The 23,106-nt window shown below is 42.7% G+C and overlaps 1 protein-coding gene across 4 annotated transcripts in view; it reads right to left on the reverse strand.

Annotated features, from left to right (window-relative positions):
• The window catches only part of slit1a (slit homolog 1a (Drosophila)), an 85,878-nt gene that overhangs the window by 27,096 nt on the left and 35,676 nt on the right, over window positions 1-23,106 (reverse strand). For all 4 annotated transcript variants that reach the window (XM_005743850.2, XM_013913544.1, XM_005743849.2 and 1 more), the window contains exons 5-10: window positions 11,600-11,671; window positions 10,764-10,835; window positions 9,690-9,761; window positions 8,742-8,905; window positions 4,794-4,941; window positions 682-753 (exon numbers count right to left, since the gene is read on the reverse strand). In XM_005743850.2, the coding sequence (XP_005743907.1) occupies window positions 682-753; window positions 4,794-4,941; window positions 8,742-8,905; window positions 9,690-9,761; window positions 10,764-10,835; window positions 11,600-11,671 (600 nt within the window). The remainder of the gene's footprint in view (window positions 1-681; window positions 754-4,793; window positions 4,942-8,741; window positions 8,906-9,689; window positions 9,762-10,763; window positions 10,836-11,599; window positions 11,672-23,106) is intronic.

Raw genomic sequence — 23,106 nt, forward strand, 5'->3', positions numbered from 1 at the left:
CTTGGAGCTACATTAAGACAGCAGCTGCTTTGCTCTGTCTACTGCTCTCTGTTCACCTCATCTGAACTTCAAACTGTCCCCGGGGCTGGATGATAAAACCGTGAGAATTCCTTTAAGAAGGACAGAAAAACTCCCTGACCTCCGGTTTCCTCCATCTCCCCGCTGCTATGTCAGTCAGATCTGGTGGTGTTGGAGGTATGGGTTTGGCTGCCTGGTTGTGTGCTGGCTAGTTGGCCGGACAGCTGGCTCAACGGGTGAAAAACCACTCCGTGTTTAACTGCCCGCCTGTCACTGTTCAGAGAACGAAGCCTCAGCCCTCATTCCAACACACTCTCTGTCCCCTCATCATCATCGTCCCAGCCGGTGGTTTGCAGTTTGCCCACGCAGGCACACAACACACACACTCAGACTGGACACAACACTAACCAGGGGAATACCAGTATATAGCACTGAAAAATGAGAGCTGTTATTACGCTCATGTAGGATGTGAGTGCTTGCTTTCCATGCCACCACTAGTCTGAGAACAAGAATTTGTTCTTAAGGCACAGACAAAATAAATACTTCATGCTCCCTGGATGTGGAATGAGAAGACCGCCAATTGTCGCTTCTTTTTCCAGCCCTAAACTTCTCGTTCTCATCTGTATTATTTAGCCCTGAGGGTGAGTGTACTGATGTACTTACATCCTACGCAGTTTCTTGTAGGGAGAGAAGGCTCCGGGTGGAACAGACTTAATCCCATTCTGCTCCAGACGTCTGAGAGGAGAGAAGTGGAGAGGAGAGGAGAAGAAGATATAGTGTTATTTAAACAAACAATAGAGTTCTCCATGTTAACAGAGTTGAGTAATCACCTCTGACCCTTAGTGATTGGCCTGATTATATTAGTGGAGATCTATTCCCCAGCTGTAATAGGTCCAGGCATGTTGGAGTCATAACATCCTCAGAACCAATAAACAGTGTGAATGCTAAAGTGCTGAGGAATAGGACTGGAGGGGAAAATGCTCGGTCTTGGTTTGTGTGAGAGTGTTAAGGCCTTTTTTTTTAAAACTAAAAGTCATATTTCTTTGTGAGATAGCATTTACAGTTTCCAGCACTTATGTTCTCATATGAGATCCTGAGATCAATAATGATCTCACTTGTTCTTGTTAAATTCGCTGTTATCCTCAGGGTGTCTGCAAAGTGTCTACTGAAACCTTTGCAGCAGGGTGAAATATTGCTTCTTTGAGTTTACTTTTTCCTCTGAGCCTAAGAGCTGCTGAAGTAAAGTTGACAAGGAAAACGCTCGGGAAACAAAATCTTACCATAAAACAACTGTCAAAGAATGAAATTAATACACAGACAAACATACACTTGGGCATGTAGTACAGAGCAGTAACCGACTCTAATCAGTCTCAGATGTGCCCAGGGAAATAGACATCCCATTAGAGCGGGTATGCATATGTGCGTTTCAAACTGCTACTTAGGACCCAGACCAATTCCCTTGTGTAACTGGCAGAGGGCTGTTTATCTGCAGGTCAGTTCACAGCTTTTAAAACTGTCCTTACCAAGGCTTAGCAGGGCCCAGAGGGAGCCAGCTGCAAGCCTGTCTGGTTGGTCTACCATTCTGCCTCCCAGCAGAGGGACTGGCTGCAGACCATGAGGCATGGGCCTGCGGTGGGCGGGCGGTTACGGCAGAATCTAAAAATCATTAAGATGCTATTTGTCACCGCAGGGAAATGAGAAATATTTTAAAATCTGCAAAACTCTTTGGCCAAAGGATGGCTGTTGATAGATTTAACCATCACCTTCTTAAGTATGTGACTTCTTAGCGTGCAACCATTTCCACAGGATTTAATTACTCCGTTAGAGGCATTTCAGATTTACTACATGCCTCTTAGGCCTTCTGCATGACTATGTTTATTTCTATCCATGGGGGGTAAATGTTTTGTTGGGACATTAGCCACAACAGTTAACAGTTTGGGGTTTCCACATTTTTTTTAATTTTTTTATTTTTTTGGTAATCAAGAATCTTTCCCCTTCAAAAGGAGTGGCCTTTAAGGAGAGATATAGAAATCCAACTGACATTCTCAGGATAGCAGTGATTCCAGACCACAGATTCCTGTGGTGGACATGCTCTCTCTGTCTGTTTTTGTCTGAATGTCCCAGCGAGTCTGTGGATTTAGAGAGGAGTGACAGCACTGTGGTTCCTCTGCCCTCACCATGCGGCAGAGTGGTGGGCCAAGTGGCTTTAGCGCCTTCTCTCATCAACCAGTCTGTCTGACTGGTCCAAACCAGTCTGGCACTCTACATGATGTTTCTATGTGTATGTATACGTCTGCTGTGTATAAGCATGCCTACATGCTGTGGTATCCCGGTGTGTTTCTCTGAGCCAGACAAGGATATACACACACTGCCTGCCTGACAACTTTTAAGCTCTCACATTGTCACTCCTTCCAGATCAATATGTGGAAGCGACTTAATCCCTGCAATCAACACAGGAGCTACTCCGTCCAATTGGCAGACAGGAAAAAAATAAGATAGAATCTCTCAGAGTTGCCAGTGGACCGACGATCAATGGTTTGCATCCAATTTATCAGGCTCAACATTTGTATGTGTGTCTGAGTGTGTGTGCGTTCTCTTGTTTGTATCAGTCTAATCAATGTTCTTCATCCTTTTCATTAGGGCCTGGGCATGGTTTTCATTAAGGGGAAACACATTATGCCTTTGGGTATTCACCCAGTGAGTGCGTGAGTAAGAAGTAGATGGCAGAGCCATAGCGGTGTGGATGAAAGGCAGGGGGGAGAATTTTATGGCAGCATTCACTCATTGCAGACGGGGACTATGGCGCATAATAATCTGTTGTGGTAGCGTTCAGGCTAACTGGGCCTGGTTTCACAAGACAGAGGACCAGAAACCAGCTCACATCCTCGGCACACAACACTGGCATTCATTAGGGTAAAACGGGGCAGAGAGGTTCGCAATCCTCCGATTTGTACATAATGAGAGCAGCATGCGTGTGTGTTCGTGAGTTACAGAGGGCCTCATTAACAAGGTATTAGGCTAGCCTTGATATCTAGCAGCCGCCCTTGCTGTAATTGCAACTGATTTTATAATGAACTTCAAGCACAGATCAAACCTGCTGCACCAAGTTACAGAACGGACCAGCGCCTCAACCCCCTCTTTTTTAGTTATTCGGTGTTGATTTGTTTCCTTGAAATCCGGGAATTGGGGGAGAGAGGGAGGGAGGACAGAGTGAAATGTAGTGATAAAAAAATGAAGAGAGGAGGAGACACGGGTACAGGAAAGAAAATTGTGGGAATTAAACCTGTAAGGTAAGGCCCTGATGGGCAGGACAGAATAGGCACAATATAACCGAGTGATTTACCTTTGTGGTCTTGTAAAAGATGAGTCAGAGCATAGTAGAGTTTATTAGCAGAACACAGTAAAGCACCAATTAGATGTGAAGGGCAGGGAAGGTTTTAACATGGCCTAACCCATCTGCTATCCAGATAGACTCCACTCTCTATAAAACGTGCATGATAGAGCTATCCTTCAGAAGCTTCCCTGGTCACCCATTAGTGCAGCTCACTGGTTATTAGTCTCATAGATCATATTAGTGTGTATAATATCCCACTTGTGGAACATTACAACTGGAGGGCATGCTGAGGAGGTCTACAAACCATAAAACATTGCAAAACTGCATCTCAATTTTTCCATGTTTTACAGTTTGTAGACCAGGACTAAAGATCAGGCAGAATTAATTATATCCCAAAAGTAAAAATGCAAGATGCCTGAAGCCTAGCTTTTAGAAATGTCTCTGTATTTCTTGGGTGGTCATTTAATTAGAGAAGAACAAGAAGTGTGGACCAGCATGTCCAAATTAGGAAATTCAGAACACCACTGCACTAGAAATGGGTCAGGGTTGTTGGGGAACATGGGATCTGTGACTTCCATGGTAGCTGGGTATTTATAAACAGACCCCATGGGGAGGAGGAGACCTAGAAACTTGCTGTGTCCTCCTAACGACACACATGCTCCTTGGAAGAACATGCAATGCGACCGCTGGCTTCCTCCCTTCATCCTCCTTTTTTTCTCACCATGCATAAATCACAAAGTTGCAGTGCCATTTCATGCAGATTTCTGCGAGTGGCATGAAAGCCCGATAAAGAGAACTAAAAAAGACTCGTTTGAAAAGTTTAGCCATGCTTTCCTAGGAATTACAGTATCCTGGGCCGTAAACAGTTAATACTCAGACAGATGTTGGAGGGCTGATAAACTGAGGGAGGGATGTTAGTAAAGCACTCGCATGTGGTTCACAGCCATCTGAGCTGATAAGAGCATGCAGTTTCAATCTACAGTCGACCGTAAGACTGTATGTGTCGTTCTCAGTGCACAGCAAAATGATGAATGCCCTGCCAGGTGATTCATGCTGAAAAAACTAACCCAGAACAGCATGCGTACATAAAACAAGCATGCTCATCTCCCCCGGCCTTGTGAAACCCCTACAATTAAAGAAAACGTTGACTGATGCAAAGAGAATTAAATTAAGAATGTTAAGAATTTTTGAGGAGTTTATAATGAATCTTTTCCATGTCAGTCACTCGTCCATGAAAACACTCTGTAAAGAATTATGGACATTTGTGATAGCTGCAGTGCAGCAGTCATGAAAAATGTATATTTCTAAAGTTTTCAGGCGGTATCAGATTTTGCACTTATTATTTTTCAGACACAGATGGTTTTTATTTGAAGACTTTTTTTTCTTTTGTAAAAGCTTTTTTTTGTCACATGTTTAATAAAGAAAGAAGTAGTGCGCTCACATTTCAGCCATGCTCTCAGGCAGGTTTGCTGGGATGGCAGTCAGACCTTTTCCTCTACAGTCCACGATGTTGTTACTGCAGGTACACATGGCAGGACAAGAGCCTCCACCAGTGCTGCAAGGCTGCGGGCTTGAAGACTCCTGGTGTCCTGAAGAGACAATCAGAGGGAAGGATATGCATGAAAGAGAGGAATGTGGAGCTGCTACAGGTGTGTGAGCACAGGTGAATTTGTTGGTTTCAGGATAACAAGATGTAATGGATGTAATTGCTGGAGATCTTTCTGTGGTGATATAAAGCCCCTCATGCTCCTAATTGAGGCTCAAACTCTTATGCGGCTGCTCAAGTCATCAAGCCTTTGTTTTATAAGCTGAATTGCAAATGAACACGCATTCTTAGGGATGAGAAAAACAAATAAAAGAAAAAGACTTACATAGCTTTTAGAATCAGTGGGTAAGAAACTAGGTTATATATCAAAGCAGTGCCGAAGTAGATGTAGGGGAGAGAAAGCGCTTGAATGAGCTGGAGTGGCAATTGAAGGTCTCCCAATAACATCCATTGATCTCTTCGCAAATATTCCTCCTGAGTCTGCGTTCTCTGGGAAGAACTGATGCCATTCTGCACATTCAGCTTTACAACCCCCCACCTCTCCACTTCTAAAAAGCTTCAACTTTTTAATTTGCATACAGAGCACACAACCCGTCATACTGTCTCTAGATACCTGTTCAAATAGCTATGGCACTGTCAACAGTGTGGTGAAGAGCAGGCGCTTGCGCTGGCAGTACAGCGTGTTTGGTGTGTGCGTACAAGATGTGTGTACGCAAGCCTAACCCAGATAAAATGAATAAAACAGACTTTTAAATGGCCTCATTTACACAGCATTACTAATCCAAGTTTCAAACCATGAATATTTGATCGCGTTCCTATCTATCGCTCAGCTTGTGTGGAAAAATGTTGGCGAGAGAGCCAAGTGGGAGTAGACATTCAGCGAGAGGAAGACAGAGTGAGTGATGGTGAAAGTCGGTGACAGAGAAAGCATAACTCCAGAATCATTATGGTTTACCATAAAATTACTGGCGCGAGCGTTTGGACCATTTAGCTAATAAGACATGTTTAAGGTCAGACTTCATACATCTGGTCAATCATAATCAATTACCTGATGGGACGGAATGCTTCGACACATCTGGGAATCAAGTCAGCGATTATCATCGCGAGTGTGACACTGGTACAGTCCCTCAGCACATGCGATATGAGGCACTGTGATCAGAGGACGGCAGAGGTTTGACAGATCTGGGATCAGGTGTAGGGCAGAGAAAAACTCCCTTCTGATCCAACATGGCATATCTGACAGGCCTGGGATCAGGGGGAGTGCAGAGCACAGCTGGAGCGCCCTTAACAATGACAGCTCTGTGACAGGTACACTTGAGGTGAAGCTGTTTGATGTTTGCTCCTCCCCTGTTTTTTTTTCCTGCCTATCCCCCATTATCTCTCCAATTCGCCTTCTCTGCTACCCAGTTACCTTCCCATTGCCCTTCTTTTATTTGCTTTCCTTCTTCCAGCAGTTTTCCCCTGCTCCACCTGTACTTTCATACTCCCTTTTAACATCCTCATTTTCAGCCTCTTTATCACTGCAAGCCATTAGCTTCTGTCCATGTGCTCACAAGTCTTGATATTTAACTCCCCTCCATCGCTGGCCTCTTCCCATTTGTCTCCTCTGCAGTTTCCCATTTTTATAGGGTAATTCCTGTTTCACACTACAAGAGCTGTATTGTATTCAACCCTGAAGCAATTTATTATTAATTATTCATCTCAAACACAATATTTTTACTTTTGTATTATATTGTGAGAGCAGTTATGCGGTAGAATTAGTCATCCATTTTTTGTCATATAGAGCATGATGTTGGCACAAGAACCTTTTAACTTTGGGTTTGATCTGCTCCAAACGATCATGGGAGTTATGCGTAATGTTTGGTTTGAATAAAACAACACACAGAAAAGCCCATTAAGACAAACGGGAGTAACTGTATCCTAAAGCAGAAACTGACGCTTGTGTAACTGGCTACAGCTAAGGGGGAAAAAGATTTTCAGCCAGATTTCAAACCTAAAAAACTTTTTGAAAGAAACAAAATTGTTTGGAGAACAGAAAATGCATTTCACTGCAGAAATTTGTGAGATAACGCAAATGAGTGACTGGTTTTGCACAGGAGTCCCTTCAAGCATTTAGAAAGTTAAAAAAGGAGTGTTTATTCTGCAAATGTTGTTTAAAATCCAATTTTCACCTGGATTTAGTACTTTTTAAAGCCGCTTTTCCATTTTTTTAATCATTAAGTATTGGTATACAGCACACAGCAATGTTTTTTTAAACTGTTAAAGAATGACCCCATTTTTAAAGGGGACTGATGATAAATCACTGCCTGGAAAAATATTTTTCCTCAAAGCGAAGCAGTAAATGTGTTACTCTGCTCATTACAGGCAAAAATTTACAATACAGTGGTGCTTTCCAGCCTAAAACTGGGACTGAAAGAAAGTGAGTCATAACACAGGGTGCTGCAGAATTTCATCATATTTCGAATCGATGAATAACACACTGTACCCCGTTTTCCTTCTCCTGCCTCTCATAACAGCAACACGCCTCGCTTCTCCATCTTCTTTTCTTCCAACACAGCGCCACCCCGCCCCAAATCCCCCGCAGGTGGCCTGGCCTGGTCACAGCTCACACTAAATACACGCACAACCACACAGTGCTGAACATCAAAAATACTAAAAAAAAAACAAAAAACAGGAGTATGTGTGTATATGCATGTGCCAGCGAGCCAGTCCCTAATGAGTCCTTCACTGGGAGTTCAACTTCTGGTCACTCATCCTCTCAAGAAGAAACTGTTCGTATGTGTTTGTGTGTGTGCATCACTGTGTACTTACACACACAAATACATAGTAGCGGTAGATTTCCTGCTGGTGTTAGCAGGCACAAAAACGATCAGCTATTGACACTCTCAAAAAAAAAAATCAATGTTTGTCTGTCTACAACACTCCTAACTTTTTTAGGTATTTTTACACAACAGCAGCTTATATGTATGCTACATGAACTACAGCTCTCCATCATTCGAAACCTCAACTTTCTGTATCAGTATCCTATCAGAAACCAAATTTCCCTGACACCCCCTGCTCCCCTTTCGTATCTGGAATCGTTACACTCCCACGCTTTGAGTCTCTTTCCCTGGGCGATGAATAGTTAATGATCTGTGCTGTCACGCCGTATGGCTGCGTAAAAATCACAACCCATGGAGAGAGAGAGAGACAGAGAGAGGTACACACACACACACACACACACAAACGTAGACACAAACACCCCTCGCAGCTGGCGTTGCAAGTGAGATGGCCTTGTGGGGAGTGGAGGTTCTCATGCTGTTTTTCCATTGTCCGGATATGATAACCCCAATGCACGGCATGACACACCCACATGCACATGCTCTCTCTGTCTCTCACACACACACGTGCACGCGCACGCACACACATGCGCACACACCGCAAAAGAAATAGTGATTTCAAAGCCACGGTTATCCTTGTGCTAGAAGGTGAGAAGCTATAAATAATGACAAATTGAGGAGAGAGGGTCTACTGTCAATGGGGGCAGCCATCGCTCCAGCTGTGCGCTGGGCATTTTCCTTGCAACAGCGCCAGCTCCTCAAGAGGTGGGCACTCATGCAAAGGCCAGAAGAGAGCATGGGGTTGCCAGGTTATCATGTGGCTGCCAGGTGAATACACACTGAAACAAAAACACAGGATACTTCCTGTGTTTTTGTGTCAGTGTGACCAGGGGACCGTAAAAGATTTACTCCACAGGGAGACGTTGTCATAAAGAACCATTTTGTTTGCTGCCTTTTGCACACAAAAAAACTTTTATAAAATGCATTGTTTGCTGGTCAAAAGTTTATTGTAAATGTATCTTACCTGAGCAGCTGAATTCATGCTTCTGTACTTCTGCCACATTAAGTCCTCTGAGCTCAGGAGGGGCAGTGCATTGTGTGAATAAGCCAATTGTAGGCCTCTGCCTGAGCCACTGGGCCAACCACGCCAGGTGACAGTCACAGTTCAGATTGTTCGAGTGGAGACGGCTGTTAAATGAGAGGGGGAAAAAAAAGAAAAGTTGATTGATTGAAGAAGTTTTCCTTTTCTGTCTAAAATACCACAAGCTGAAGACATAAATAGCATAAAACGTGTCTATTCTTTCCTACAACTCATCACATCCAATCCCTGTGGCAAAACACAAATGATACGCTGCACGGATGATTATAAATGACACTTTCTAAAAAAGAGGAACACTAAAGAGGTCTTTTCTAAACCTACTCCAAACACTGCATTCCTGCAGTGCTGTGCCTGTCCAGAATAACTCTTGCCGTGGTGAGGTGGACCTCTGGAGCATGTGTGTTAACTCGCAAACCCATGTGTGCAGACGCATGGTGTGCACACAAACAGAAAAGCCATATAATACTACCCCACTGGGAGCCTAAAATGTCACCGCAAGAGCAGTGGAGTCACGGTCCAGAGTTTCAGCAGGCATAATTGTTTTAATTTGTGCATAATTTCAGATTTAGTAATCACATACAATGCACAATACACAATAGACTTGTGGGGCTATTTGTGTCTATCTGGACCAGTTGTTGTCTTTAGATGGAGGGAATAATGGCCCCTGGCATTGCTACAGACCCTTCTGTGGTACTCTGTGGTTATGGCTGCCACCCAACATTGACTGGAATGACAGAACCTGTCTACTCCCATTGAAATCACACAGGACTCAGCCCTTTCTCTGCTTTGCCTGTTTGTGTGTGGAATATTGTTTTATTTTTATGGGAAATATCTCCGGATCAGTAGAAAAGTGGTGGGATTTGTGAGACTTACAAAGTCCGTAGTTTGGGCATGTGGTTGAAGCTAGAGACGGGGATGCTGCTGATGTTGTTGTTGTTCAGCGTTCTGTGAAAAAGCAAACAAGATTTTAGCATCGGTAAACTTTTTGGAATCAGTTCTCTTCTGTCCCGTCTCTTTGAAACTCTCCCCGTCTCTCTTTCTTCTCGTGGCCTATCAGGAGTCTAGCACCTTATTCCTCGCAGATGCAGACATTCATGCATGCAAATATGCACAGGCAAGCTCACAGTCATGATCACACCGCTTTCATCGAACTCTGGGCATCAGCTGCAGAAAGAGAATCGGGTCATTTCAATCAGCCTAATAACCCTTTGCAATATTTCAACCTGCTACCCCCTTTCAACGCAAGCTGTCCTCCTCCCCCCACGAAACCTATAAATACAGACCCTATCAAAACAACCCCCTATCCCTGCTTGTACCACTGTGACAACCCTACGACTATTTCCTCTATGTCATGACAGCAGCTGTCACTTTTTTCAAACCCTTCATACACAAACACACATGCAAAACAGCCTTTCACTATCAAAATAGCAAGCCTGTCAAAGTGCCCTCGTCCCCCTGCCTGAACTGTAAGTCTAAATTGTTTCAGGTGGAGAGCTCTAACAGAGACCGCTTGGACACTTTAGACAAGGGATGATTAATTGAATGTTCAAAAACTGCTAAGCATGGTCACCAATGCATGGAGGATTGAGTGCTAACTTGAATAGGATTCCTTTTTTTTTTTTTTGTAAAATGGTAGGAACCCCCAAATGTCAGATGGCCTGCCCAGCAGTGGGTGATGTGTAGATGGAGGTGAAGTGGTGGGCAGGTGGGGGGTGTTAATGTGATCGAAGGGAACCCTGCTGTCAACTGTGACTTAATGGAGCTTGGTCTCCATGATGCTGGCCCCCCCTCGTGAGGCCCACAGGGGGGTATTTTGGTATAAGCCAGGCCTGTGCTTTGTTAGTTATGCTTATTAGCGAGGCCAAAACAATGTCTTAATTTAACTAAGTGCTTTAATGGAACAATAGAGGGCTGGGTTGGATGAATAGCATCACTTCAGATACTTACAGCACTTCCAAGCCTCTCAGAGCTCTGAAGGCTCCGTCCTCTATGCAGCTGATGTGGTTTTTATCCAGCTGGCTGCAGATCACACACAAGAGAGAGCCTTTGTTACACGAGGCACATACAGTAAACAATCTTTCCGCCTCCCTATAGGCTATTTGTAATCGTGGGTACAGTGAGCAGAACACTGATGGATTGTGGTAAATCAATACTGGTTTAGTCATCTCAGCTCTTGTAACCCCAAGAGTAGCACTTCACTAATTGTTTATCTGCATCGATACACCTCATAAATCTACAGTATGTGTCCGTGCGAAGATGCAAATCAGTGTTGCTACAAGACGCCTTTGGGGAGCTCTGTGTGTGTGTGTGTGTGAGCGTGTGTGAGGTAGTTAGTCTACTTAATCAGTGTGATGCACAGTCTGCTGAAATTACACATACCGACATGTACATAATGTTTTGCGGTTACCAAAGGCCATTAACCCGACTGGATAAATATTGGAAAATGTTCATTTACAGTAGCTTGTAATATAATAATTTATTCTGTATAATCTTGCTTGACTCTTCATTGACTTGCCATAACTGCAATGTTAGAATCATGTTAATAACTAATTAACCAGTTATTTTTATACTTCCTTAAGCGACTTTTAATCACTTAACTGTTTCCATGTATTTTTCAGTTTGTAAATGTGGTTACTTTCAGATGTTGCTAGACTTTTTGGTTGCATTCATCATAACCTCATAACTTTTTTAAAGCTTCTATAGACCAATCCTTATTTAATAACGAAGATAACTGTACATTGCAGGGCAGAGCACATTTACCCTGGAAAGAGTGAGGTACTCACAGGTTTTTGATGTCTGTAGCTCCCCTGAAAGCTTTTCTGGGAATGGACTGGATGTAGTTCTCGCTCAGATCTCTGCGGAGACAATAAGAAGGCATCGGTTAGAGACAATCCATCCTCGATTATCGCTTTGGTTTGGTCTTTTTTTACTTTGAGAGGATGTGTGTCCAATATAACTCAATTTCGGAAGCAATGTTAACATGTTCCAGCAATTTCCTCTGTGAACCTTTCACTTCTAGTGTTTAAGCATGCTTTGCTAGCAGCAGGAATCAAACTCTATTCAGTGTAGCTCTTTCTTTTAACAAACTCAATGGTGCAGAACAGGAACGCTATGGGCATTTTTTTTCCTTCTGCCAACACCCTTAGGTCTGATACTGCATGGCCAACTCATTCATAATGAAGATGTTATTTTTTTTGTTGTTGGCTGTATTATTCAATGTTCACTCAGGCTATAATTTGTTCACTGTGCCCTGACCATGCACTGGTGTGAGGCACCAGTTCACAGACAGTTGGGCAGACAGACAGCTGGGCAGCGACCAATGAGATGTTGGTGGTGTTCCCGCAGTAGCACAAAGAGCATTATTTTCCCATATAATATTTGGTGTGTATGTGAGTGTGTGTGTGTGTGATAATCGACCCGAACAGAGAGAAGAGCAGTATTTGAAGCACAAGACCTATTTTAATTGTCACAGTATTTTGCCTATTGTTTAAATTGTGAGCTAACCTGACTCAGAAAGCATGTAACCATCTTCTGTACATACTCTACTCAGGGAAACTCTTGGCTGATACCAGAGAGGCTCCTGCCTCATGCAAGGAAGGCTCCCACAGCCCGGACAGATGTAAACAGAGCACTTATGGTCACCCACAGAAGGGCTAAGGCACAACACCAGAATCAGACTTTGATGACTCCTGCTTAGTTAATGTTCATGCGCACCACAGCATGCAATCCTCTGATGCACACAACAAATATCCACGCTAAAACCCCCATGGGGTAATGCTAAAATGAGTTCCCAAGACACACAGTCTCACATAGTGTCCCCACTGGGTGATGCTTTCCAGAATGTTCCCGGGAATGAATATCGCACAGACATTGTTTCGGCAGGATACAAAAGAGGGGAGTAAAACGCATTACAGCGGTTGTGTTGCTCAATCCATCTAATGAATGGGTGGTTGTTTCTTTACGGTACAGCAAAAATTAAAAGAGTACTATGCAGGCCACTGCAAATACACCACAATTAAAATGGAATTTGTGTGTTTGATTCCATGGCATAAAATATTGAGGTCAGATTGAATTGTGGCAGTCTACTCTGACTTGTAGGGTCTTGCCCCGTGTTTACAGTCTTGTTCCATTAAAAGACGGCATTACAATGATGTTGCATGGGAATGACCGTGTTAGGGGCACTTTTATTTAGCGGATAAGGGAACAAATAAGCAGCCCTTTATATGGCTGCTATTCTGAACACACAAAAACCTGACGAGCACGTACAGATGTGCAAATGAAACACACACGTCGCTGGCTCGCGTTCAGACAGAACATAAATATTCCATCTAGTGGCACATTCTAATTTTATCCTGTGAGGTTTCTGAGTTACATTTTCTCGGAAGATCTGCATAACATCTGCTTTCATTGAGATATAGGGCATCACAGTTAGCAGGCAATTTAGGCAATTACACAACAATAATCTAGCTATTCTATCAGTCTGCCATATTTTGCAGGATCATATCCCAAACACCAAACCAGCTTCGTGTCTCCTAACTAGCAAACATGAGAGCCAGAACGGTTGTGCTCCCTCCAGCTCCTTTGTTGTTCTCTTGGCAAAACAGCATGAGTGAAGAAATGAAAGCTGAGTCAGTCTGGCACCCGGGCTGAATTGGTGCAGCTTATCAAAGGAGGTCTACCTGGACCTGAACTCTAATTACTAATTAGTCCCCTCACCTTCTCTTCACCTTTCTACAACAAAAGAAAACCACCAACACACAAAAGATGTCTCTTTTGTGATCTTCTGCATACATTTGGTTAATGACTTCTTGCCCCTGGACATATGAGGATATCTTTTCTCTGTGTGGTGGTTGTATGTGTGTGTTCACTCCCAGGCTCCAATGGGAAATTTCAACAAATTGCTGTGCTCAGGCGGCATTAAATGCCGGAGGCAGTAGGTGCTGGGAGAGGAAGAAAGACATAAATATGGGGACAGGCATGAGAAAAGGATGGAAAGCTCTGATGATATGAGGACAATCCCATTTTTGTAAGTAGTAAAATGATAGCTCTAGGGTGAACTCGTCAATCCTGCTAGCATGCTAAAACACAATTGGTTAGAGTGAATGATCTATAGACTACCAATTATGGTGCTGTTTGACTGGATTTGGTGCTGAGGTCGTGGGAGGTCACTTTAAAAATATAAGTCTATTCTGGGACAATGTGCACCCCCCCTCAAAAAAACCCATGACAACTATAAATGATGCTATCTATAGTGCCAGAAAATCTCATTTACTTATACTGCTTTTGTCCCTTTGCATGTTTCTTTCTCTCCCTTTGTCACATCTAACACAATAATCACAGTGGTCATGGTTTGGAGTCTGAAGTCTTCTGTATTCTATAAGGATTTATCGACGGGTTAAACTCCTACAGGAGCCAGAACAATATTAAATTTAGCAACTCGACATTTCTGCATTTACACATTCCTAAAATGGCAAACAGGACATTTCTGTGGGAGACCATACTGTATTTTACATAGTCTGTGGTTGCCCCTCACTGGTATTTTCTAAGCTTGGCTCCAACTGTGTTGCTGCTGAGAACTTTGACATCTCTGATTAGTTGATTTCAGTCGAGCTGATTTCAGGGAAGCACTGATCCATTCAAAAACAGACATGATTATATGACAACAGTCACCACAAATAGAGATAATGGTCACCATGGTGTTTGACACAAAATCTAGTGACAGTAAATCTAATGTTAAAGCCTTTTAGCAAATACCACGACAGTGCATCACTTGTGCAGCAGCCCAGAGATAGTTCAGAACTCATCTTGGCAAAGGAACCACTTCCATCTTCTTTGTGCCTTGTTTCTTCATGAAATCATCTTGGATTTGAGTGTCTGGCCAGCGCATATGTTTTAAAATGTGTGTACTGCATCAGACTTATCTAACCTCAGAGTCAGATAGTGGATTGCAGGAGCAGATAAAGTCAGGAGACGAAGGAGAAGCGGTTATAACCTCCGGGCTTCATGACACTCGCAGAGCTCTGTTCGGGGTAGAAGAAACCACCAGAGCTTTGCAGCAGTCGCCACTGCCCAGACTCCTTCCATGCACTCATTACAATGCGTTGAAGAATATCCCGAGGCAGTCCCTCAGCCTCTACTCCAAGCCCAGGCCTCCATGCATTTTACAGATTGCTGCAATAATGTTAGACCTACAACTTTTTCTTTCCTTATTTCCTGCACGCAGCATGCCTTTTTTTCATCATAGGTGTGCGATCCAACGCTTGAGTGAACAAGAGTGAGTGTTCAAAAGAGCCAAGACCTGGTATACATTTACCTTAATGCACTACATACCACGCAAGTGGGCAGTTAGTTCATTAATGTACCCCTGGCTCTTTCTGGGTGACGTTGCTCACAGTTCATTCCCATTGTTGCCGTAATGATGCGGTAACACACATGTTTTCAGGTGTGTCTTCGCTGTATGAACTACAGTCTCTAATATACTGCGGTCAAGCTTTTTAAGGTTTCACTTATTCAGGACCTCAAACAATCTTATTGTTTAATCAGTGTAAATTGCTCTGATAATAAACTTAGCTACTGATATGCTGGTTTACAAGAATCCCCGCAGAGTCTATATCTGAAATAATTAGCTATGTTATCAGACATAGCTCAAGGCGCCTGGTCTGAAGATTAGCTCCACGGTGAAGGTAATGTCTGGTTCCTGTCTGATTCACATCATTAACCTCTGATCTCTATCTCAGTACACTACACTAACACTGTACACACCTTCATGATACACATACCTACTATGGTTTCATGTTAATATACGGATCAAAACGCCAGCGTAAAGACACGCTGTGACCCTTTTAATTCTTTAATCATTGTTTGTGACGGCAAAATGAATATCTAGGGATGCTGAAGCAGTTCAGCCACTTAATTAAAAACAAAGTATAACGTTTCAGGCATTTCAGCTTTTGCATTTCAATTTTTTGACTAAAACTCAAGGAAGCTACATGTTCACATGGTAGCAACTTGATAATCACAAGGTAGTTCATCTATTTTGCTCTATATGAGATCATGAAAGCTTCTTTGAGCTGATCCCTTGTCATGTTTGATTTGGCAGAGTTTTACACTGGATGCTCTTGCTGACACAACCCAAAAGGGAATTAGTGTCTCTGTCTGGAATGGAAGCAGAAACCTTTTGCTTGCTAAGCCAGTGCGTTAACCACTACACTACGGAGGCACCGCCCTGTAGGGGACCATAATTACCCAAATGAACATTATGCTGTATTAAAGGTAGCTTTTTAAACCAATAACTCAACAAGAGAGTGTTGCACTAAATCAATTGCGGAGTAGTGTTATATCTCATAAACTTCTATTAAGTTGAGCCTCTTTCAGAAATCCCTGAAGTTGCCCTCTTATGATCATGAGGAAGAAAGCAAGTTTAAGGCACATCTGCATTGGCTTCACTTTTAAGGCAGTCCAGCTTTTATACACATTTTGTGGCTGACACCTGCAAAGCTTCAGGATATTTGGTGTGGGCATAATTTATATCTCGTAATGACCTTTATACACATAGACATATTTGCACATGAGCTTACATGTGAAAACAAATAACTGCCTCTGTCATACACGAAAGATTTCTTAGTTTCTGACTTTGTGCCTCCACATTTGGCTGTCAAAAGCTTTGATACATGGGAGGATAAATCCTATTTATGATATATTAGTTTTAAAGCTTTTCCTTAGGAAAAATTTCAACTGCCTTTTAAGAAGATGTGTGCACTCTGTCGACTTCATTGATGCCTTCTACAGCTGCTGGTCACTATTAACACTTTACTTTTCTGTATAGTTTTTCTTAAACATTCTCAAGGTGAACTCAGGTTGTTTTTGAAAGAGATATTCTCAAAAATATGCAATGAAATAAATACATCTTATTTGTTTGTTTGCTTTTCACTGCTGCATAACTTGGGGAAAACCAGCTATTTTCAAAACGCTGTCACATGTATGAAAGTGTGGGTAAATGTAGACCACTTCCCATCAAGAGATGAGATTTGTTTGGGTGATAGCTCTTTTAAATTTCAAAAGCAAAGAAAATCACTTAAATGCACTGGATAGAAATCTTTTTTTTCACAGGGCAGCAACTCAGTAATGCAGAAAGGGATGAAGATTTCCTGTTGCTGCTTCACAGCCTTTCACCCTTATTTCATCACTCTCTCTTCAGTCCACCTCTTCCTGCATTGTTCTTTTACAAAGAGTTATACAGTCAAGCTACGAAAACATTTCAACCTATTTTAAAAATATCACAGTCAATGAAAAGAAGCTCCTGATCCATTTATTACTAATTAAATTTTATGGCGATTAAAAATAGAGTATCTCTCTAAAAGACTTCCCTCTATGGTCCCTGTGTAAGTGCATTTATTTTAGGCCGGGTGTTTGTTTTCTTAAGAGCTCGACTAGATTACATGATAAGAAAATGTTTACCCTTGCCAAATGCTCTTAATTTTATTCTACCATTTAAAGAGGGGGGAAAAGACAGAAAGACAGAGGGGGAATGTGTCTGATTACTTACTCATTAAGAGAGTTAATGAGGTGTGTGAGAGCTGTTAAAAGAATGGCAGTGTGCTGCCACTAAATGCTAACTACTTTCTTCCTCCCTGCATGGTAAAAACCCACAAGTAGACACACATATAAACAGCCACATAAACAAACTGTGGGCCTTCAAAAAGAAGTCATTGCACGTGGAAATGTACCAACAAATGAGTCAAGATACAACTGCAAATAGAGAGCAATGCTTTCAGATAGAGAAACTAAGCCAAACATACACAAACTGTTTATGTCTACATATCATTTATTCCTCTGTCAAGGGCATAATTACCTAAATGTTTATTAGCAATCAAAGTGAAGGCCTGGGATTCAAAAAGGAAATTTTGCAGGTGACTTTAATGTCGATACTCTTTTTTTGGACCAGAGACTTAACCTGGTAAAATCCCAGGAACAACACAAGGAAGTGGCAGGCAAGCCACAACACACAAAAATAAAGCAAAATATAAGAAAGGTAAGTCTGAAGAGTCATGAGCCTATTTTTGAGCTTAACAAACATGCCTTGTGTGTTGAAGACATAAACAAAAACTTTAATGTGCTGACACGCTTTGTGTACTGTATGTGAAGACAGGTCTTTGGTTGAGCTGAAAGAGAACAAAAATGAGTGAAGGTGTATGTGTGTGGGGGGATAACATAAAGACAATGAGGTGAGAAAGCACATAGATCGAGTCTGCAAGGCCTTTGGACCCTCGCCAAAAACACAGGCATGAACATGTGAATTTGTGTGGCCCGGAGAGAGTGACTGAGAGTGACTGAGTGTTCCTGTGTGCGGCCAAGACTGTCTCTGCCTTCCTTCTCACCCTCACGCCCTCCCCCAATCCTGCTCTCTCCACACCTTCACGTCTTGCTTCCCTTCCGGCTAAAATAAATGATAAACATGCCTCTTAGCCGTGCCTCCCTTCACTTTCTCCCTGCTGTCTGACCTCAGTGTTTCGTGCCTCCGCAAAGGAGTAAGTGCAATCTGGACGAGCGAGCCAGACACCACCACTATCATCATCATCGTGATTACCATTATCATCTGCAGGTCAAAACACCGTCTTAACGTCTTAAAATCTTTCATTCATGCTCACACAAATTATCATGCACACGCGCACAGATGTGGTACACTAGCATGCTCGGTGTGTAAGGTGCCTCTCTCATCCCTTTGTGGTGGAGAAAGGAGGAGAGAGCTTAGTGGGAGGAGGACTGGTAAGCAGCGACGGAAAAATCGCTTCTTTTACAAAGAGAAGAATAACGAGGCTGCTTTAAGAATACTCTTACACAAAAACCCAAGAGAGAAAGTCTTGCTTCCCTACTCTTTTTCTCTCTTCTTGGACTAAATATAGGCCATACAAAGAATCACAATGAAAAACAAATACTGGACTAATACTGAATGCAGCACATTTCAGTGGCATCTGTTTGTCTTTGTTGTCTTTGTTTTACTTTGAAAGCTAATGTCAACTAAAACTAGGCAAGGCAAGGCAAATTTATTTGTATAGCACAATTCAACAACAAGGTGATTCAAAGTGCTTTACAGAGACATTAGAAACAAAAACAAATAAAAAGCACGATTTAAAATTGATTAAAACAAACAGGCAGGGAAAATAATTGATTGGAGCTACGTATCACTTCCCCCTTTCCTCCGCAGTGTCACTTTCTCTATTTATTTATATGGACTGCAGGAAATATGTCATTGAGCAGCATTATCTCATTTCCAGCAGGCCAGTTGGACTGTCATAGCAGCCTTCTTGTTTATAACTTTAACCCTCTAAAGTCTTGCACTTCTGCACATGCTGAAAGAGGGGAAAGGGAGGCCATTGTGGACGCATCTGGGGAGAGTTTATGATTTATTCTGATGCTGAAAAATAGAGCTAGCCTAACACGCTCTGTCTCTCTCCTTCCCCTCACTCTCACAACACACACACATAGACACACTTCCTCAAACTGTCTCTTTTCGATGGGACCTAAAGGGGATTTCATGGATGGACTCCGCTCTAATCATCTGCAGCTCACCAACCAATGAGAAACACACAGCGCTCCCAGACTGGAAAACTCAACAACCACCAAGAGAAAACACAATGTCAGTGGAACTTATCAAGTCCACATGATGGCTGACACACACACACTGAGACTCAAGACAGAGCTAGTTTAACTGTTATCCACATCTCTTCTTTCACTGTAAATGATTCATGATGTCTGTGTGTATTTGCAGGCTTAAAAGTCCCATATGACCGCACACATGTGGCTGCGTGCTCTGCTGCCACCCATGAAGCAAGTTAAAGGGTTTCTATAGCAAGAACGAGGGAGAAAATCTATACTTGGTCAGAGCTCTAGATTCACCCTAATTTCCCCCTACCATTATGTCTGCTTGAGTTTCTGAGTGTGTCCAAGCCTTTCATTGGCAGTCAGGCTGAATGATGGAGCAGGGCTGAGCAGCATCGATCATGACAAACGCTTACAGGCACTATCAACAGACAGCGGGGTGTACGATAGCGATGCTTTGCACAGGGGCACAGCCAAGCCCTGTCTCCATCCATCATGCTGTCTACCTGCTGGACAATAGGAGAACAATGTGAGAAGAAAAGAGGAAAAGCCGGGAGGGTGAGGTAGAACCACCTCTCAACAGGTCCATTATCACTCCTATTACCTATCTGTGCATTAGCCAGCGGGCTCGCTCCAAGCCAGAAATAATCATCTCCATCTCTCAGAATAGCCTGGAAATCATTTTACTAGATTGGACTAATGTTTTACACAGAGCCAGGGTGGGAGAAAAAGGGAAGGAGACAGCCATTTAGAAAAACAACAAAGTCAATCCGGTTGGCCTGTCTCACTCTCCCTTTATCACACACACACAAGCCTGTGCGCGCACACATACTGTGTGGTCTTGCTAAACTAGTTAAAGATGCCTCTTTGTGGATGGCTGGCTACCTAGAAAGTGGAAAACTGATCCCGAAGATCGGATGACAGCTTTTCCTGGAAGCGCTGGTCTGAGGTCAGTGTTATTGAGCCACTGTGATGACAGATCCACCGCACCTAACCACAGGCAGCTGATACCAGATCAGAGGACTGTCACAAAGATACACATTCAGGAGCTATTTCAATCAACACAAAAACAGCAAGCTTCAAGAGGTCTAATTGACTCCATGCAAAGACGATAACATTTTCGGAAGACTGAGAATAGAAAAAAAAAGGCATGAACCAGAGGAGAGTAGATTTGATGAATGCTGACCAAACTAAACCCCTGCATAAATCACCTCCTCGTTTCCTCTGGATTTCTCTAAAGAACTTGTATACACCCTCGTCTATTCTCTAGAGTGACTGAAATCGAGAGTGAGATCTCCCAGTCATTACTTTAAGCATTTACAGTTGCCATCACACATGGAAAGTATCGCAAAAGGAGACGAGAGGACTAAGCCAGAGGGAAGGTGAGCAGAGTAGCTACCTTTACATTGTGCTTGTTCTCCCTCCAAATCCCTCTGAAAGCTCAACTTAAAAACAGCCCAAAGGTACATGCCTAGATATACAAAGTCAAGGACGCAGAGTCTAAACAGACTTCATTAAAATGGAAACCTGCACGCTGTACATTTAACCCATCTCGCTACTTAATGGCTACACAGTTACTTCTCTAAACTTTTAATCATTTTAAATATATTTGTATTACTTATTTAAATGGTTACATTTCGCAGGTGTGCACTGACTTAAATATAACCCATGCCGTTAAATACACATTATGATGTTGAGGGGAACAACAGGCACTGAGTGGGAGGCGGTTGTTCCATAACACAGAGGAGAGGAGAAGTGATGGAACAATAAAGACTGCAGACTCTGGCTCACCGTGATGTATGAGACAGGTGCATTGTGGCTGACATCAAGTCAACAGTTCTCCCTGGGCATGCTGTATATCACCTTATCTTTAAGAGGACACACTCACATGCACACAAACACACACTCCAAGGCATACACATGTACGGTGCTTTGACTTCCATACACAAAATATCCTAAGGCAGCAAGACAGCAATGTAATCAGCAGTAAGTCAGCGGTCTCATCCTGATGTTTCTGCACCGAGTAATCCACAAAGCACACAACATAGGCACTCGGGGTTTGCCAAAGGCAAGATCACCAAGTGTACACAACACATTTTCACAAATTTAAGGTGGAATCAGAGTCGTGCATGGTAATATTCATGGTAATAAGTTCGTCCAGTGTAGAGTTGTTGTTAGAATTATTGGTTACAGGCGTTCTAATGTCCTAACATCAGGCTTGCATCTTGATAATGATGACTTCATTCAGAGATGCCCACGATAAAGGTTTTCTTACTAAAGTATAGTTCTTACTACTGAAAGATGTTTGCCAATAAAAAGGAAAAACTGAGGATTTCTTTTATTTAATGTTTCCACAGTCATCAGTCTCTAGCAGCATCAGAAATTTGGATGAGAAAAATAAAAAGCTCTCAGTGCAGCAGCCATGGTTTGTTACATATCTGAGGAGTAAAATGGGTATGGCAAGGCCTACTCAAGACAATCTATAGGCCCACTCTGTGTGTAGACGTCGTTTCTGTTTGCTTTTCTGACTAGAAAAAACCCCCGAAACAAAACTTTTCAAACATCTAGAGGCAAAAGCATATACTTATTCTCCTAATTTACCCTAACGATGAAGTAATACAGCACAGATGCCCAGAATAAGTACACTGGATACATATAACACAATAACACCTGGGTGAGTTTCAGGAGAGCTACTCAGGGACTTTCCATCTCCTTCTGCTCAGACTGCACTGCCTGTCCCAGACATCTTATTACATAAGTAAAAAGCTAAAGGTTAACCACTGGTCAGCTAGCACTGTTTCTGTGTATGTGTGTGTGTATGGAGAGATCTGAGGAGGCGATATTTCCATTCTATGACACACGTGTGTGTGTGTGTGTGTGTGTGTGTGTGTGTGTGTGTGTGTGTGTGTGTGTGTGTGTGTGTGTGTGTGTGTGTCAGGGGTCAGCAGAGGTATTCATAGAGGTATGAATAAATAACTGCAGGTTCTCTGAGACTATGGAAATCTTTCATGAATATAACATGAGGCAGTCAGGACCCCAAATGGCTGTAGTCACAAATCAGCAATGCACACACACAGATGCACAAAGTCTATCAAACTAAATGTAAAATATATGTGATGTTGTTTTTTCTTTCTCTTTTGATTCAGCTTTCAACTTCACAGCTTCTTCTGTGTCTTTTGAATTATACTGATCCTTGAGGTGATTTTGTTCAATTAACAGTTTGTTTTGATGTCCGTTTGAATTCATGATGACCTTTTTTTTCTTGGGCTCATAAGGGGTTTTGCAAACACCCTTTGGAAAGCTGGGATTAAAACTGCAGTCAGAGTGCCTCAAAGCCTCTGGGCTTTCATTTTCATTTCTATCAGTGTTCTTCATTAACTTCACCGCATAAAGAAAGTCATTCCACAAGAGCTGACGGCCCAATACTTTGCAGATTCAATTTTGCTCAGGCAGCAACTCAAAACCCACATCTGGTGAGTGTGTTTGTAATCCTTGTGTTGGGATGGGTTCGCAGTCCAAACTAAAGGTGCGAGGCCAGAAACCGCAGAGGTGCTGGTTGCTAGGAGACAAAAAGGTACCCAGCTGGAATTGTGACTAAGACTTGAGAGTAGTGTGTGTGTGTGTGTGTGTGTGTGTGTGTGTGTGTGTGTGTGTGTGTGTGTGTGTGTGTGTGTGTGTGTGTGTGTGTGTG

The sequence above is a fragment of the Pundamilia nyererei genome, unplaced genomic scaffold (genome assembly GCF_000239375.1).
Source record: "Pundamilia nyererei isolate P.nyererei 1_Seehausen unplaced genomic scaffold, PunNye1.0 scaffold00136, whole genome shotgun sequence".
Taxonomy (NCBI): Eukaryota; Metazoa; Chordata; class Actinopteri; order Cichliformes; family Cichlidae; genus Pundamilia; species Pundamilia nyererei.